This window comes from Dipodomys ordii, unplaced genomic scaffold, assembly GCF_000151885.1.
Source record: "Dipodomys ordii isolate 6190 unplaced genomic scaffold, Dord_2.0 Scaffold259, whole genome shotgun sequence".
Taxonomy (NCBI): Eukaryota; Metazoa; Chordata; class Mammalia; order Rodentia; family Heteromyidae; genus Dipodomys; species Dipodomys ordii.
In genome coordinates, this window is record NW_012267475.1 from 767,601 (window position 1) to 783,727 (window position 16,127).

At 53.5% G+C, this 16,127-nt stretch overlaps 1 protein-coding gene across 3 annotated transcripts in view; it reads left to right on the top strand.

Annotated features, from left to right (window-relative positions):
• The window catches only part of Ogdhl (oxoglutarate dehydrogenase-like), a 23,770-nt gene extending 7,843 nt beyond the window's left edge, over positions 1-15,927 (top strand). The window contains exons 3-22 of one of the 3 annotated variants that reach the window (XM_013036198.1): positions 240-342; positions 955-1,070; positions 1,211-1,365; positions 2,050-2,196; positions 2,648-2,738; positions 5,684-5,863; positions 6,034-6,162; positions 7,172-7,351; positions 7,743-7,895; positions 8,447-8,549; positions 8,871-8,999; positions 9,940-10,090; positions 11,028-11,155; positions 11,880-12,058; positions 13,169-13,240; positions 13,316-13,441; positions 13,539-13,611; positions 14,581-14,744; positions 14,878-15,032; positions 15,727-15,850. In XM_013036198.1, the coding sequence (XP_012891652.1) occupies positions 240-342; positions 955-1,070; positions 1,211-1,365; positions 2,050-2,196; positions 2,648-2,738; positions 5,684-5,863; positions 6,034-6,162; positions 7,172-7,351; positions 7,743-7,895; positions 8,447-8,549; positions 8,871-8,999; positions 9,940-10,090; positions 11,028-11,155; positions 11,880-12,058; positions 13,169-13,240; positions 13,316-13,441; positions 13,539-13,611; positions 14,581-14,744; positions 14,878-15,032; positions 15,727-15,850 (2,658 nt within the window). Of the gene's footprint in view, positions 1-239; positions 368-907; positions 1,071-1,210; positions 1,366-2,049; positions 2,197-2,647; positions 2,739-5,683; positions 5,864-6,033; positions 6,163-7,171; positions 7,352-7,742; positions 7,896-8,446; positions 8,550-8,870; positions 9,000-9,939; positions 10,091-11,027; positions 11,156-11,879; positions 12,059-13,168; positions 13,241-13,315; positions 13,442-13,538; positions 13,612-14,580; positions 14,745-14,877; positions 15,033-15,726 lie in introns of all 3 variants that reach the window. The other 2 variants (XM_013036199.1, XM_013036197.1) reach the window with 2 other exon arrangements.
• Positions 15,928-16,127: the final 200 nt, after the last annotated feature.

Consider the following 16,127-nt stretch of genomic DNA (forward strand, 5'->3'; position numbering starts at 1 on the left):
TTCCTGTAGTACATCCCTTTGTATATAGGCCTTTCACTACTTTGGTTAGCTACATGTGGTTCTTTCACTGCAGCTTTGGTGGCCGTGGCTGGGGTCTCACAGGCAGCAGCATGGGTGAGATGTGTGGAAACTAGAAATTGTGAAGCTAGAAGTAATGTTCTAGCTGCTCCCAGCCTCACCCTAGGCAAATGTATTTTCATCTGGGACCCAGCCTGGCCTTTTCCTCACCTTCTTTTCAGATCCGGGGACACCATGTGGCCCAGCTGGACCCCCTGGGCATTCTGGATGCAGATCTGGACTCCTTTGTGCCCTCAGACTTAATCACGACTATTGATAAGTTGGGTGAGAGTTGGGATCCTTTCCTAATGCCCTGTTAATGCAAAGCAAGCTGGTACTGTGGCCCAGTGAGGGGCTTCTGCATCCTGGAGGGCAGCCTGAACCAAGCCTACCTCTGCCTGCCTCTGGGTCTAGGTCTCTTCTAGCCTTTTCCTTTCTACTGCACAGTATCCCAAAAGGGATGCCTTTCCATCTTTCCCATCTGGTTCACTGTGCCCAGCAGGGGTGATACTTGTCCAAGCCCACACCCCTGGTAGCAGGTGAGCTCTGACTATTCACCACTGAGCTTCCAGGACAAAAATCGAGGGAGGGGGGGCTGGGAAGGTGGCTCAGTGGTAGAGCGCTTGCCTTGCATGCCTGAGGCCCTGAGTTCGATTCCTCAGCACCACATATGCAAAAAGAAAAAGTGGTAGAGCGCTAATCTTGAGCTGAAGAGCTGAGGACAGTGCCCAGGCCCAGAGTTCAGGCCCAACGACCAGACCCCCCCCCAAAAAAAAAGAGATCAAGGGAGGGTACAGAGCAGATTGTTGGGGCGGTGGGGAGGTCTCTGAGGATGTTCACCCTGCCCTAGACCTGGTCTCTCTCTTTCCTCTCTGTTGCCTGGGGCTTCTTCCCCAGCTTTCTACGACCTGCAGGAGGCTGACCTGGATAAGGAGTTCCAGCTGCCTACCACCACCTTCATTGGGGGCTCTGAAAACACGCTCTCTCTTCGGGAGATCATTCGGCGACTGGAGGTGAGCCCTGCAGGTGTGTCTGCCACACCTGATGATGCTCTCTGCAGTGTGAGAGGTGGGAGGGCACTTCCTCATGTGCTCAGGACTCCTGGGCCGCCATCCCTCTTCCTGGCTGTGGAGTTCCCACCTATTTCCTCTAGAGCACCTATTGCCAGCACATTGGCCTGGAGTTCATGTTCATTAACGATGTGGAGCAGTGCCAGTGGATCCGGCAGAAGTTTGAGACCCCTGGCGTGATGCAGTTCTCTAGTGAGGAGAAGCGGACCCTGCTAGCCCGGCTGGTGCGCTCCATGAGGTCAGCACTGCCCTGGACTGGCACCTGCATGGCTGCTGACTGGGGAACTTTCAGGGGCCCAGAGCTTAGGCTGGCCTCCCCACTTGGCTTTAGGAGTGCCTTCAGCAGGTTAGGACCAGGTGCTCAGTTAGCTTGGCCAAGAGCTGGTTCAGGGCAGAGCCAGGCAGGTGAAGAGAGGTGGGACCCCAGGGAAACATGGTGTCAGGGGCAGACTGTGGCTGTGGGACTATTTGGGCAGTGTAGAGAGAGGGCAGCGGAGCCTCCCAGCATGGGCAGTGGGACTCTGAGGCTGGACCTGCCTCAGGGTATAGGCCTGGAGGTGCACCCAGTCCAGCTCACCCACCCAGCCTGGTGAGATATGATCTGGACTTGGAATTCAGCCAGGTGGCGGTCTGGGGATTTGGTGAGAGAGCCCCTTGCAGTGCAGGCAAGAGAGTGAGGGGTGGGTGGGGAGTGGGTGGAGAAGTTTGGCTGTAAAGAGGGGAGAGGATGGAGTCTGGGCAGAGGTCTTCAGTGAAGTTGGGGGGCCCACGCCTGCACTGATCTTGTGCTTCTTGCTAGGTGGGAGTGACAAGGTGTCAGGTGTGGGTCTAAATCCATTCTCGTCCCAGCACCCAGCTCCCATGTTTGGGGACAGCCCTCATGAGCTCCAGTCCTGCCCCTTCCATCCCCTCTCCCAATCAGGTTTGAAGACTTTCTGGCTCGAAAATGGTCCTCAGAGAAGCGGTTTGGCCTGGAGGGATGTGAGGTCATGATTCCTGCCCTGAAGACCATCATCGACAAGTCCAGCGAGATGGGGATCGAGAATGTCATCCTGGGGATGCCACACAGGTGGAGCCGGCTTCCGCCCCTCTGAGGCGGGCCTGCTGCCCAGGGGACTCGGGCAAGGGAGGAGATGGAAATCAGGACGGGATGCTGGTGGTAGAGGTGGATGGTCTGGTAGGTTCTTAGATTCAGCAGGCCTGGTCAGCTCTTTATGAAAGAGCCAGATACTTGGCCAAAGCCCCACTGAGTTTTCTGAGATTCCTTTTCTTTGGCCATGTTGCCAACTCTTCCCAAAAGGGACAGGACTTCATATAAGTGTACCTTGAGTTTCTTGATGTTCCTGTGGACCAGGAGATGGGGTTAGTGATGTGTAGGAGTGTCTGCCAGCAGAGAGCTGGCTGGCCGGGACCCTCGTGGCTTGGTAGAATGAGACAGGACAGGGCTGGGCCTTGCCTGGCAGTGCTGGGCTGGGGTGTGGCCATGGTGGCAGGTGTGAGCGCATGCCCTCTGGTCCCAGGGGCAGGCTAAATGTGCTGGCCAACGTGATCCGCAAGGACCTGGAGCAGATCTTCTGCCAGTTTGACCCCAAGCTGGAGGCGGCTGATGAGGTGGGTGCCATGCCCTGGTCCTGGTGCCTCAGAGAGGATCTGGGCCCACTGGAGCTTCCAGGCTGAAACAAACCTGAGTAGGGCTGAGATGTGTGTGAGGCTCCCAAGGCTTGTGCAGCCTGTGGCAGCTGAGAAAGCTTGCAGGTCATCCTGGCCAATCTCCCTGTTTCCAGCTGTGGCAACTGAAGCCCAGAGACTCCTACGGAATTGTCAGGAAGTCATTTCAGCCTGTGTGCCCCATCCTGCTACCAGCATGGACTGGTAGCTCACCTGTTTGTTGGCCCCACAGAGCTGTGGCAGTCAGATGTGCCCATTGGCCAGCCAAGGACCTGCTTTTCTGCTCTCCCTCTTTGTTCTCATGTCACTGTGGCCTTGGCCATGCTGGGCCCTTAACACTCACTCCTTCCCCCTCCGCTGCCCTGCCTTCATACAGCGTGCTGTTGTTTTTCCTTTTGATGGCTGTCTGTGGGCAGTGACCTTGTCCTTCCTCTGTGTCCTTTTTTCCCTTCCCTGCCTCTTTTCTGGCCTTTTCCAGTCTGATGTATGCATGCATGCGTATCTATCTTTCCCTCTAGGACAAGGGCAGGGACCTTGTCCTCAAAGCCCCAGTGCCCAGCACAGTGCTTGGTTTGTTAAAGTTGCAGTAACTGCTCCAAGGACACCTAGAACCCCGTGCCAGTGCAAGGCTAGGACCCACAATCACTGGCACCCAGCCCAGGTTCTTTCTGTATCCTGTTCATTTCCCCCAGGCACCAAGCTTTGGATGCTTCTCTGTAGAATAAGGATGAAAGCACCTGCCTCCGAGTGGTTCTGAGTTTGTGTCTGTGTGTCTTGTCTGTGTGAGGGAGGGAGCGGGAAGAGAGGGAAGTGAGGGAATTGAGTTTGGATAGAAAGCTTAGCCAAAGGTTAGTTTGAAATACTTATGGTTTTTTTTAGATTGAAAAAAAAACCCACATTAGCATGTCACAAAAAAGTAAGCTGACAATGAAATATGAACATTGTTTTAAAAAACAGTTTGAGCAATGAGAATATGTTTCATTGTGAGATTTTGTTCTGTGTCCAGCTTTGGGGTATGTGCTTGTGCTCGTGCTCATGCTGAGCTTTGTGATTCTAAGGCTGTTCTGTGCAGATGCAAGCAGCTTTGCCCAGAGCTCTGGGAGTAGCTGGGCTGTCATGGGCACTTCGCTGTTTTCACTTAACGAAGTTATTGTCTCCTATGAGTGTGTGAGCAGCTGCCCCAGGCTTCTCGCAGCTACAGAGCATCTGCTGTGAGGCTGTGGCTGCTGTAGTGAGTGTCTTCACATGTGTGTAATGACTCAGTGTTAGATGGAGTCTGAGAAGGGCAGTGGTTAGAACTGAGGCTGGACTAAGTTACCCTCTGAGGATGTTGCGGGCATCAGTGAGCCCGTGCACCCCACAACCCTGGCCTCCCCTGCCTTGTCCAGTCATCTTTGCAATATGGTAGGCACTACAATGATTTTTTACTTTTTTTTTTGTACTGGCCTGCGGCTTGAACTCAGGGTCTGGGTGTTGGCCCTGAGCTCTTTTGTTCAAGGCTGGCACTCTGCTACTTGAGCCACAGCTCCACTTCTGGCTTTTGGATGCTTAATTGGAGATGAATCTCTTGCCCAGGCTAGTTTTGAACTGTGATCCTTAAAGCTCAGCCTCCTGAGAATTAGTTAGGATTATAGGCATAAGCCACTAGCACCTGGCAGTTATTTCATTTTTAACAAATTTCCTTGTTATGAGTATAACTGAGTACTTTTGCCTATCTTTGAACCATTTTATTTCTTGTTCTATAATTTCTTTTAATAGTTTTCACTCATTTTGCCTTATCTTACTAACTTAAAAAAAATCTTACTGATTTGTAAAAGCATTTTGCTTATTGAGGGCATTAGTCCTTTTCTTTTTTTGGGGGGGGGGTCTGGTCATAGGGCCTGAACTCTGGGCCTGGGCTCTGTCCCTCAGCTCTTCAGCTCAAGGCTAGTGCTCTACCACTTGAGCCACAGCACCACTTCCAGCTTTTTCCTTTTTGCTTACGTGGTGCTGAGTAATCGAACCCAGGGCTTCATGCATTTAAGGCAAGCGCTCTACCACTGAGCCACCTTCCCAGCCCTCTTGTTTTTGTCTTATAAATATTTTCCCCAGTGTAATTCCTTTCCCAACACTATGCCTTGATTTTCTTCTCCCATCCATGACAGTTTAATCTGCCTTACCTGCTTTGTCTCTTACAGGTTCTGGGCTTTGAAATTGTTTAGAAAATAAGGCTTCCACCTGGTGCTGGTGGCTTACACCCGTAATACTAGCTACTCAGGAGGCTGAGATCTGAGGATATGAGGATCAAAGTCAGCCCAGGCAAAGAAGTTTGTGAGACTCTTATCACTAAATTACTACTCAGAAAAAGCTGGAAGTTGTAGAGTGCTAGCCTGAGCACAAAGAGGGTTAGGGATGGCACCCAGGCCTAGAGTTCAAGCCCCAACACACACACACACACATACACGCATGCATGCACGCACTCTCCCCCCTTCTCCCCCCAAGAAAGGAAAAAAAGAAAAGAAAGACTTCCTACCAAAATCCTAACATAGGTTGGTTTTCTCTGATAATGGTGGCTTTATTTTGGTGTAAGGAATGAGGTAGAGATTTGAATCTGGTGTTTTCCCAGAGGCCTGGCAAGCAGCTCCACTGATTTGAGCTACCCTTCATTTCCTCTAGTCACTGCCAGGGGCTGTCCCTTTGTCCTGATGCTTTCTCTCCCTTCTGAGACCAGTCATGATGACAGGACCATAGGCTGTGGTGAGCAAGGGGCTCATGGCCTTTGAGCCAAGTTTCAGATGAGCTTGCTTTCCCTCCATCAACTGCCTGACACAGGAGAGGTGGGCACATCATGGCCGTCCACTGCCTAGCATAGGAGAGGTGGGCTCATCATGTGCTTCCTTGACTTTTAGGGCTCTGGGGACGTCAAATACCACTTGGGCATGTACCATGAGAGGATCAACCGTGTCACCAACAGAAACATTACACTGTCGCTGGTGGCCAACCCCTCCCACCTGGAAGCTGTGGACCCTGTAGTTCAGGGAAAGACAAAGGCAGAACAGTTTTACCGTGGGGATGCCCAGGGCAAGAAGGTGAGCTCATTTGGGCCTTGAAGGATATTACCTAGGGGCTGGACCCTGAAGAAGTGGACCCTGAGGACCTGGCCCTGAGTGGGTGGACTCTGGAGACCCTGGTAGTAGGGGCATGGCAGGCTGTATAGTCTGGAGTACAGCGCCCTGATGGCTTTTACCCTGCCTTCCAGGTCATGTCCATCCTGGTCCATGGGGATGCCGCCTTTGCTGGCCAGGGAGTGGTCTATGAGACCTTCCACCTGAGTGACCTGCCTTCTTATACCACTAATGGCACTGTGCATGTTGTGGTCAACAACCAGGTGAGACTGTGGGCTCCATACCAGATATCTGCATCTGCAGCTTCTGAAGGTTCCATAGCTGTGGGTTCAACCAAATGAAACAAAATATTCAGGTTAGGCATGGTGATACATGCCTGTAATCCAAGCACTTGAAAAGCAAAGTGGAGGATCATGAGTTCCAAGGGCAGCCATCTAGGGATGGTTTACAGTGCAGGAGAAGGTGTGTGTGAGCTTTATGCACATACCTCCTATTCTAAGGGACTTGAGCATCTTTGGATTTTCATATCTATGAGTACCCAGGGACACTGTACAGACAGCACAGAGAAGGTCATAAGGATGAAAGAACACAGCACAGAGGCTAGATGTGGAACTGGATGTGACCTTCGCTCCAGAGCACCTTGGTCTTAGATGGCAGTGTCATGTGCCTTTGCTTTAGGGCAGCTGTAGTTAATGGCAGCTCATCTCAGGAGCCTAGACATCCTGTGTTAACTGCCTTCTTTGCAGAGTCATTTAATCTTCCTTGAGTATCACTGGGAGGCAGGAGTTTAATGAGCACTTTTCATAGATGAAGACACTGGAATTGAAGTGCCTTGCCCACGGCTGTACACTCACTGCTGGACCAGGCCTGTGTTCCTCACTGCCAATGAAGAAAAGTGACAGGCAGATAGAGGAGGCAGTCTCCTTAGGGCTACCGCTGTCTATGGGACTGCTACTTTGTTGGCTTGTAGAGCCATCCATGTGTTACGCTTTTACGTCCCATGTATATCCCTGTGCCCTCTGAGGGGCCCTCATTCACCCCCTTGATTTGTCTAATCTCTGGAGCCAGCACCATCTGTCTAGTTAAAAGGAAGCAGAGTAATGGCAGGAATTGCAGTGTGTACCAGTTCCAGCTATTTGGGAGGCTAAGGCAAGTATATCCCCTGAGCCCGAAGTAGGAGGCCAGCCTGGACAACATAGTAAGATCCTGTCTTCCCCTCAAAACAAAAAGCAATTAAGCAAATCTGTATGCTGGCTTTTCCTGCCTCTGCAGATTGGCTTTACCACAGACCCACGAATGGCCCGCTCCTCACCATACCCCACTGACGTGGCCCGTGTGGTCAACGCACCCATCTTCCATGTTAACGCTGACGACCCCGAGGCTGTCATCTATGTGTGCAGCGTGGCTGCCGAGTGGAGGAACACCTTCAACAAGGATGTCGTCGTGGACTTGGTAGGTCTGTAGGACGGAGGCTGGGCAAGAGCTGCTGCTCTGGGCAGGCCAGGTGGGCGTGGGGTGGCTGAGATCAAGAAAAGAGGGAGGGTCCTGTCCCTGCCAAGCAAGTGAGGTAGGTGCTTGACCCTGAGTGGGGACAGCTGTCCTTGTTGGGTTGAATTGGCCAGGTCTTTACCTCTTCAGCTCTAAAGGCTGAGAATGCTTTTTAGACAGGAGCCAAATGCCAGCTGCACCAGGGCCTGGGTGTGGGACTCTGAATTGGTGGTTGTGATAGTGGCTGCTTTTGGGTGCCTCAGGGAAAGCCAACCTGGACAAGCCCCAGCTTTGCAGTGCTCCCACTTGAGCACCAGGTCTGGGCAGGGTCTGAGCCCCGTGGCCGCCCCCGTAGGTCTGCTATCGCCGGCGTGGCCACAATGAGATGGATGAGCCCATGTTCACACAGCCCCTCATGTACAAGCAGATCCATAAGCAGGTGCCTGTGCTGAAGAAGTACGCGGACAAGCTCATCGCTGAGGGCACTGTTACCCTGCAGGAGTTTGAGGTGGGCAGCAGGTCATGTGGGCCCCACATAGGTCCCTGGATAGAAACCCATGCGTGGTTGTAAATGTCACCATCTCAGTGCTAGGCACAGGATTTAAAGATGTCGTCGTCGACAGTCCTTGAGCCTAAAGCCCCTGGTTATTAAGGGGAACAGAGAACTAAGGATGAGAGCATTGCTGTGATGTGGAGGAGGCTTAGGTAAGAAAGGAGTCCAGGAAGACCTCCTGTAGGATCAGTCCTGTACTGGGTCCATCTTCCAAATTATCTATGGATGTATTAGTCCTTCCACTTCAAGGAACTCTGAGATGAGGACTGAGTCAGTCTTTCCTGGGTCTCCCTCAAGCCACTTGCTGATCACACAGCTGGCCTACCAGGCTGGGAACACCCCAGGATTATTGTGAACTCTGGGATCTGGGACTCTGGCCATGAGAGACTTACAAGCCAAGGAGAGAGAGTTCTAGAACTTGGTGAGGGGGACCAGATTTTATGAGTCTGCGTAGACTGAGCCTCAAGCCAGCTATGACATCCATACCTCCTTCATCCTGATTCTAGGAAGAAATTGCCAAGTATGACCGGATCTGTGAGGAGGCATATGGCAGGTCCAAGGACAAAAAGATCCTGCATATAAAGCACTGGCTGGACTCACCCTGGCCCGGTGAGTGAGTGACACACAACTCAGGGAACCTGGAACTTTTGCACTGTCATAGATCAGCCAGCCCTGGAAAAGCAGACACTACCCAGGATGTCCCTGTGACTCCAGGAGAAGGTCACCCCCCATGGCTGTCCCCATAGGAAGGAGGAGCCTTCTTGATGGGGTGGGGCTGAGTCAGGGTGTGGGTTAGCTGTAGCTGCCCACCTGCAGCAGGTCCCAAGGGTGAGTCCAGGCGCTGGTAGGCGTGAGAACATAGTCCCCTCAGTCCTGACCAGGGGCAGCAGAGCCCTACAACCTGGTATGGATGGAGTTCTGTCCCCTCAGGTTTCTTCAATGTGGATGGGGAGCCCAAGAGCATGACATGTCCTGCCACTGGCATCCCAGAGGACATGCTGACACACATTGGCAATGTGGCCAGCTCTGTGCCCCTGGAGGACTTTAAGATCCACACAGGTGAGTTGTTATACAGGCTTTATTTAGCATGGCCACTGTCTTAGACCTAACAGTGTCCCAAGGGGAGGCTGGTGGGGAACCCTCACATGTAGCATATCCCTGTGACGCCTTTGACTGTCACTCTCCAAGCCTCCTTTGTGCCCTGGGGTACCATGAACCCTCCTTAGCATGGATTTAGGGAGTTGGGAAGATGTGGACACCACATTCCAGCTAGGTGCTAGGAATTGGCAACTTGGATTTGCCAAACAGTTTCTTGGGATATCCCTGGACCAGGCAGGGAGCAGGGAAGCAGGGGCATCCATGGAGGGGTGTCTGGGCCTGGAATATAGGGAGGACTATGCTGGAAATCCTTCCTGCAGTTGCTAGAGTAGCCCCCTGGCTACTCTCTGTTCACCTGGCTGGTGAACCTGGCTAGTGGGTGGTTTCTGACTGAACCCTCTGGCTATGACCACCCTGTTTTCTGCTTAGAAAGTCTGGGGTCCTGTGGCTGTAGTTCAAGAGGCCACCTCACAATATCCATGGACGCCATCTCTCCTGAGCAACCTGCTGATGGCATTGGGGCTGAGGCCACGCTGCGTATCACAGTCGTTTATAGATAGGAAGGGATGGAATTCGAATTCTTTGCTGGGTGTGTGATCTTGAGTGCACACGTCTCCCCTATGAACCACAGTCTCTTATTCTGGAAAGCAGAGGCACTCCTGCATAGGGTGGCTACAAGGAGCCCTGGCAGTGAATGACCCTGTCTTCCCTTGTAGAGAAGGCTATGGCTGTTGACCCAGGCTATCCTGCTGTGTGGGTTGTAGGCCAGGGCAGGAGAGCCTGGGTGGGGCTCTCCTGCAGCCTGCCAGAGTCCTGCTTTTGCACCAAGGCCCCAGAACCCAGATGCTTCATCTGTCCCAGGCCAGTGGTCAGGCTCCTCAGGCCCCCCATCCTCCCATAGGCCTATCTCGCATCCTACGTGGCCGTGCAGACATGACCAAGAAGCGCACAGTGGACTGGGCATTGGCGGAGTACATGGCCTTCGGCTCACTGCTGAAGGAAGGCATCCATGTGCGGCTCAGCGGCCAGGATGTGGAGAGGGGCACATTCAGGTAAGGGCATAGTGGAGGATTTCTGAGCTCAGCCTGGCAAGGAAGGTGAGCACCCAGGATCAGCATAGGAGGCATAGAACAGAGAGCTGGCCCTTCCTCCTCTGGCTGAGGTAACACAGCAGATACCATTGGCATCCAGCCAGGCCCAAGTCATCACCCCCACAGCAAGACTTGTTGACCCAAGCTGGCAACTGTCAGGAATCTGTGGTCATCTGTGGCCCTTAGGACCATTTGTTTCTATTTCTCTGCTGTCAGGCAGCCTTTCCTACCTTGCTTGCTGAGGTTTTGGATCCAGATGGGGACCCACTTGTCCACTGTCCCTGTCCCATTTTCTCTGATTTGGGCCCCAGACATTCCACATCCTGAGTTGGTGCCATGGTAGCAGGATATGATGGTGTGGCTTCCAAGAGCAACAAGCTCTTTCTTCTGGCCCATGCACTCATCTGCTGGCCTTGCTCCAGACCAGGAGTCAGGCAGCTGCTTGGCTGCCCATCTTGCTGACTTGAGACCCAGCCAGGTCTCAAGCCAGGCCCCCTTACTATGCAGCCTCAGATTCTGAACAGTGGTTCCTGCCTCCGTTGAGCTTGAGCAGGGCAGCCAGTTGGTAGAAAGGACAGCAGGATGGGTAGGGGCCCATGCCTCAGTGGTGTACCATCCTGTATCTCAGGCTCCAACCTGCTCCTGCTAGCCTAGCAGGACAGGACTCTTTGGGTCCCTGTGTAGTGAGACACCGAGGTCAGATATCCTATAACCTGCACATCTTACTCCAGGACCCCCAGTGCTATGTGTGGGCAGGGACCAGGTTGTCATTACAGCCTTCTTGGTGTCACCATTTTGTGAGACTCTGCAGACTTTCTGGGGGCAGTGACCCAGATGCCCTGCTGTGAAACACAGGTCACCCCTGCAATCATCCCCTTCCTTCTCTGCCTTTCCACAGCCACAGGCACCATGTTCTTCATGACCAGGAAGTTGACCGGAGGACATGTGTTCCTATGAACCATCTGTGGCCTGACCAGGCCCCCTACACCGTGTGCAATAGCTCCCTCTCAGAATACGGAGTCCTAGGTGGGTTGGGTGGACCTGAGGTCCCTGGGGACCAGGGACGACTAGAGGAGAGCTGGAGTTGAGGCCTGTGGGGAGGAGGGCAAGGGCTGGAGAGCTTAGAGAACCCTTGGGTGGCAGGTACTGGACATAGCCCTGGGGGATAGGGACATAGGGAATAAGATTAGATCCCACCTAGAACTCTCAGAGACTGCAGTTGGGAGACCCTGAGTGCCTTTTAGTGGGTCTCTGTAGACACCAGAGCCTCTTCTCTGGACTGTAGTCATTGAGCCTAGACAGAAAGCTGTGGGCTGTGGCTCCCAGCTCTGAAGAACTGCCTCTGTGCCTACCTCTGTCCCCTTTGCCTCAGCAGCCTTGCCTATCTCTGTGTGTGTGCCCACACACATGTGCATGTATGTGCATGTACATGCACATGTACGTGTGTGTGTGGTGTGGTTTCTCTTGGCAGATGGGTCCTGTATCCTCCTCCAGGGTACCTTTGGACTTGGCTCCTGGGCTTGGCACCTGGCCTTGTATGGTGTAACAGCTAAGGGTGATGTCTTTGGGCATCTTCTAGCAAGGCACATCCTGCCCTGTTGAGACCCAGGGGAATCCCTGGGCTCTTCTCAGGCTGTTGCCGAGGATGGATGGGGCAGGGAGGGCATATGAGGAATGGATGGGTTTGACAGGAGCTGCTGACACTTGTTAACAGCATACAGCAAGCTCCATCTTGATGTCTTCTCTCTAGGCTTTGAGCTGGGCTATGCCATGGCCAGCCCCAATGCCCTGGTCCTCTGGGAGGCTCAGTTTGGTGATTTTCACAACACAGCCCAGTGCATCATTGACCAGTTCATCAGCACCGGCCAGGCCAAGTGGGTTCGGCACAATGGCATTGTGCTGCTGCTGCCCCATGGCATGGAGGGCATGGTGAGGCTCTGTGTGGGCCACGTTGGGGCTGGCAAGCAGGCTACGTGGGGGCTGTGTAGGGACCATCCATAAAGGCACTGGCAGGTGAGCTGGAATGGCCCTTGCAAGGTTGAGAATAATATTTGCCTTCCTGGTCCTGAATCCTGGCGGTCTGCATTGTGGGCAGATGGGAGTCTGTCTCCAGCAGGGTTAGCCTGGCTCTTCTGCCAGGTGCTGGCCCATTCTTACTCTGCCAGCCCATTCCCTTGCTGCTGTGTGGAGAGGAAATAGGTGTCCACCTCCTGGGGCTGGTCTCCAGATGAGTGATTTACGAATACAGTGGTCCCTAAAGTAGGTACTCAGTTCAGTCAGTTGCTGCTAGATTATGCGGTTTCAGAATGTTCAGAATTTAAAAATTTAAGACAGTTGCTAGTGGCTTACACCTATATTTCTAGCTACTCAGGAGGCTGATATCTGAGGATCAAGGTTCAAAGCCAACTTGGGCCAGGTCCATGAGACTCTTATCTCCAATTAGCTAGTAAAAAGACAAAAGTGGAGCTGTGGCACAAATGGTGGAGTGCCAGCCTTGAGTCAAAAAGGTCAGGGACAACACCTAAGACTGGCACACACACACACACACACACACACACACTATATTTAATTCCCTTTATATAGTTGTACAAAGGAGTTTTAATTCAACATCTCAATTAATGAATACAAAGTGTCTTGATCATTGTCACTCCTATCTCTTCCCCCCTCTACCATCCCCTCAAGTGAGAAAATTGCCTTAGGGTTGCTTCCCTACCTCTACCCCCCTTTTGGTGTGATACCTGAGTTCAAGCTGTGAACTCAGGGCCTTGCAGTGTCAGCTTTTTACTCAGGGCTGGTGCTCTACCACTTGAGCCACTCCTAGAGTTTGGCATATTGCTGGTTAATTGGAGATAAGAGTCTTGCAGACTTTCTGCCTGGGCTGATTTTGAACCTCAATTTTCAGATTTGTCTGATCCCATAGCCCCTGTGGGCTAGGCTCCAGGGTAAGGAACAGTTCTAGAAGCTCCCTAGACCCCCTAAACCCAGGGTGGCTGTCACTGTCCTGTGGGCCAGCCTGGGCTGTGTTGTGTGTGCTTTCAGGGCCCCGAGCACTCCTCAGCACGGCCTGAGAGGTTCCTGCAGATGAGCAATGATGACTCGGACGCCTACCCGGTGAGCCTAGGGACACGCTGCTGTGCTGCAGGGCCTGGGGTCCACGCTGCCCCTAGACACCTCTTTCCACCACAGGTGTTCACCAAGGACTTTGAGGTAAGCCAGTTGTATGACTGCAACTGGATCGTCGTGAACTGCTCTACACCGGCCAGCTACTTCCACGTGCTCCGCCGGCAGATCCTGCTGCCCTTCCGCAAGCCCGTGAGCCAGGCGCCTGCCCGGCGGCACCACTGTGGGTATGCCTGGGATGTGTGGGGCAGAGGGGGCGCTGGCAGCTAGACATGTGTTTCTTTTCCAGCTGATTGTCTTCACACCCAAATCTCTGCTGAGGCACCCGGAGGCCAAGTCCAGCTTCGACCAGATGGTGTCAGGTATGTGCTGGCCTGGATCTGTGGGGTGGCCTACTAGGGAAGTGGCCGTGTGGTCTGGATCTGTGGGGTACCCTGAGGAAGTGGCCATGACATGGCTTCTGTCCCTGGGGCTCCTCTGCCCCCCCGCTTGTCTTTGTTGGCCCTGCAGCAGGTCCTGGCCTAGTCCCCACCAGACACACACAAATTAAAAGATGGGTTCCATGGCCAGCTCAGGTCACTCTGAATGCGCGCCAGGTCTAGCCTGGCTGTTCTTGACCAGGGCTTTTCACAGGAGGGAGAACTGCCTGGTTCACTGGGCACTAATATTGTTCCTTCATTCATTCGATTTTTATTCCTGAACCAGACATTACTGGCCCTAGGAACCCGGTGCCCCTTCCAGCAGCTCTCTGTTTCATTGACTTGAAAGTGTGTGTGTGGGGGGGGCGGTCAGTAGAAAGTTGAGGAGCGGGAGTGAGGTAGAGCAGAGCCTTCTTGGAACACAGGGTATCCAGTAACAGGAGAAGTCCCTTTCTGGACCTTGTTTTTCACTTGCGAGTTTGAGTGCTTCTCTGCAGCGTGGACGGTGGCTGGCATGTGCAGAACTCCAGCACATGGCAGAGCAGCCTGGCTGGATGCAGCTCCTCTCTGGGGTCCTGACAGCAGCCCCCCTGTGTCCTCACTTGGAGACAGCCATGCTGCTCAGGAAGCAGTGGCTTCCTGAGAGGTCTGAAATGTGTTTGACCTACACTTGCTTTGACCTCTGGAAGGAAATGTGGACAGAGCTTCGAGAGGGGCTTTGATCTTGGCTACAGCTCTGCCTCTAGCCCTCTCCCTGGGACATTACAGGGTATTCTTTCTTTTTTCATCTTTTGAGTCAAGAGGTGTCCAGTGCAGTCACAGCCAAAAGGTTGGGTTAATGCAGTGGTCAGAGAGGGCCTGAGGACACAGCCGGTGTGCACAGGAACTGACGCCTCTCTGGTGCTGATGCAGGAACCAGCTTCCTGCGAGTGATTCCAGAAGATGGGGCTGCAGCGCAGGCTCCTGGGCAGGTGCGGCGGCTCATCTTCTGCACAGGAAAAGTGTACTACGATCTGGTAAAGGAACGGAGCAGCCAGGGCCTGGAGGGGCAGGTGGCCATCACTCGCCTGGAGCAGGTGTGCTGTGGGCAGGGCCCAGGGTGCTGGGAATGGCAGGGCCAGCCCTGTGGCTCATATCCTGTTTTGCTTTGTTGGCCTTAGGCAGAACCACTTCTCCTTGACAGTGCCCCATTTCTCCCTGCCACTGCAGATCTCTCCATTTCCCTTCGATCTGATCAAGCAGGAGGCAGAGAGGTACCCCGACGCAGAGCTCGTGTGGTGTCAGGAGGAGCACAAGAATATGGGCTACTATGACTACATCAGCCCGCGCTTCATGACCATCCTCGGCCAGGCTCGACCCATATGGTACAGGCTGGGCCCCTACCTGCCGCTTGCCTCGGCTCGGCTCCCTGGGGCTGTGCCACCCCAAACTGCCCTTTGTCCTTTCCTAGTCCATCTTTGAAAACTGCAGAGAGAACTGCAAGAGTCCTGAAGCTCTGTGTGGTCTGCCTGTGGCAGGCTGGCTTCTCCAGCAGGGCTGGAGCACTGTCAGTCCTGCCTTCATGGGGAAAAAAAACCTTTGCTTTTGTTCTGCAGCTAGAAGTGAATTACAAACCCTCCTGCAGACCCCACACCTTCCTTTGGTCAGGACACCTTACCTTCCTGGAGCCTTTCTCTCCTCTGCTTTGCTCCAGGGTGGTGAGCGTGCATCATGCTCTGGGCTGCTTAGCATGCAGCAGCTGTTTGGTGCTCAGTAGCAGCCTCATCTATCCTGGGAGGGGTGAGGGGAGGAGACCTGAGAACCTCAGAGAAGCCCAAAGTATGTTTGCCTCCAAAGCCTTTGGGTTATGGCCACATCTGTTGTCCAATCCTGTAGCATGGAGGAGCTGTCTCTCCCCCGCTCCTGTGGCTGGGTGGTTGAGTTTGCCCCAGGCCAGGCAGTCCTCTGGGAAGGAAGTTCAGTGACTTCCAGGCCAGCCTTCCTCAGATTCACAGCCCAACAGTCCTGGGTGAGTGTGGACCTGGCCCAGCCCCACCTCCCGTGTCTGTCTTCCTCCAGGTATGTAGGCCGTGAGCCAGCAGCCGCGCCAGCCACTGGAAACAAGAACACTCACCTGGTGTCACTGAGGAAGTTTCTGGATACTGCCTTTAATCTCCATGCCTTCGAGGGCAAGACGTTCTAGAGTGGGGCACGGCCTGCTCAGACCTTGCTGTGGGGTCATCTGTTGGCGGGTGGTGAGGAAGGGGTAGGGCTCCTGCCTAGGGAGGGGTGCAGCTAGGAGCCCTGGACTAACCTCACCTAGGGCCAAAGGAACTCCATGGCTTCGGTGTTAGCTTAGGCCTTTGTCCAGGGTATGTTAGTGCTGAGAAGGTCAGAGGGATCTAATAGTCAGGATGGAGGTCCTCAGAGTTCCCCCAGAAGTGCTGCTCTTTCTGGGGTTATTTTATGTGGTCCATGTA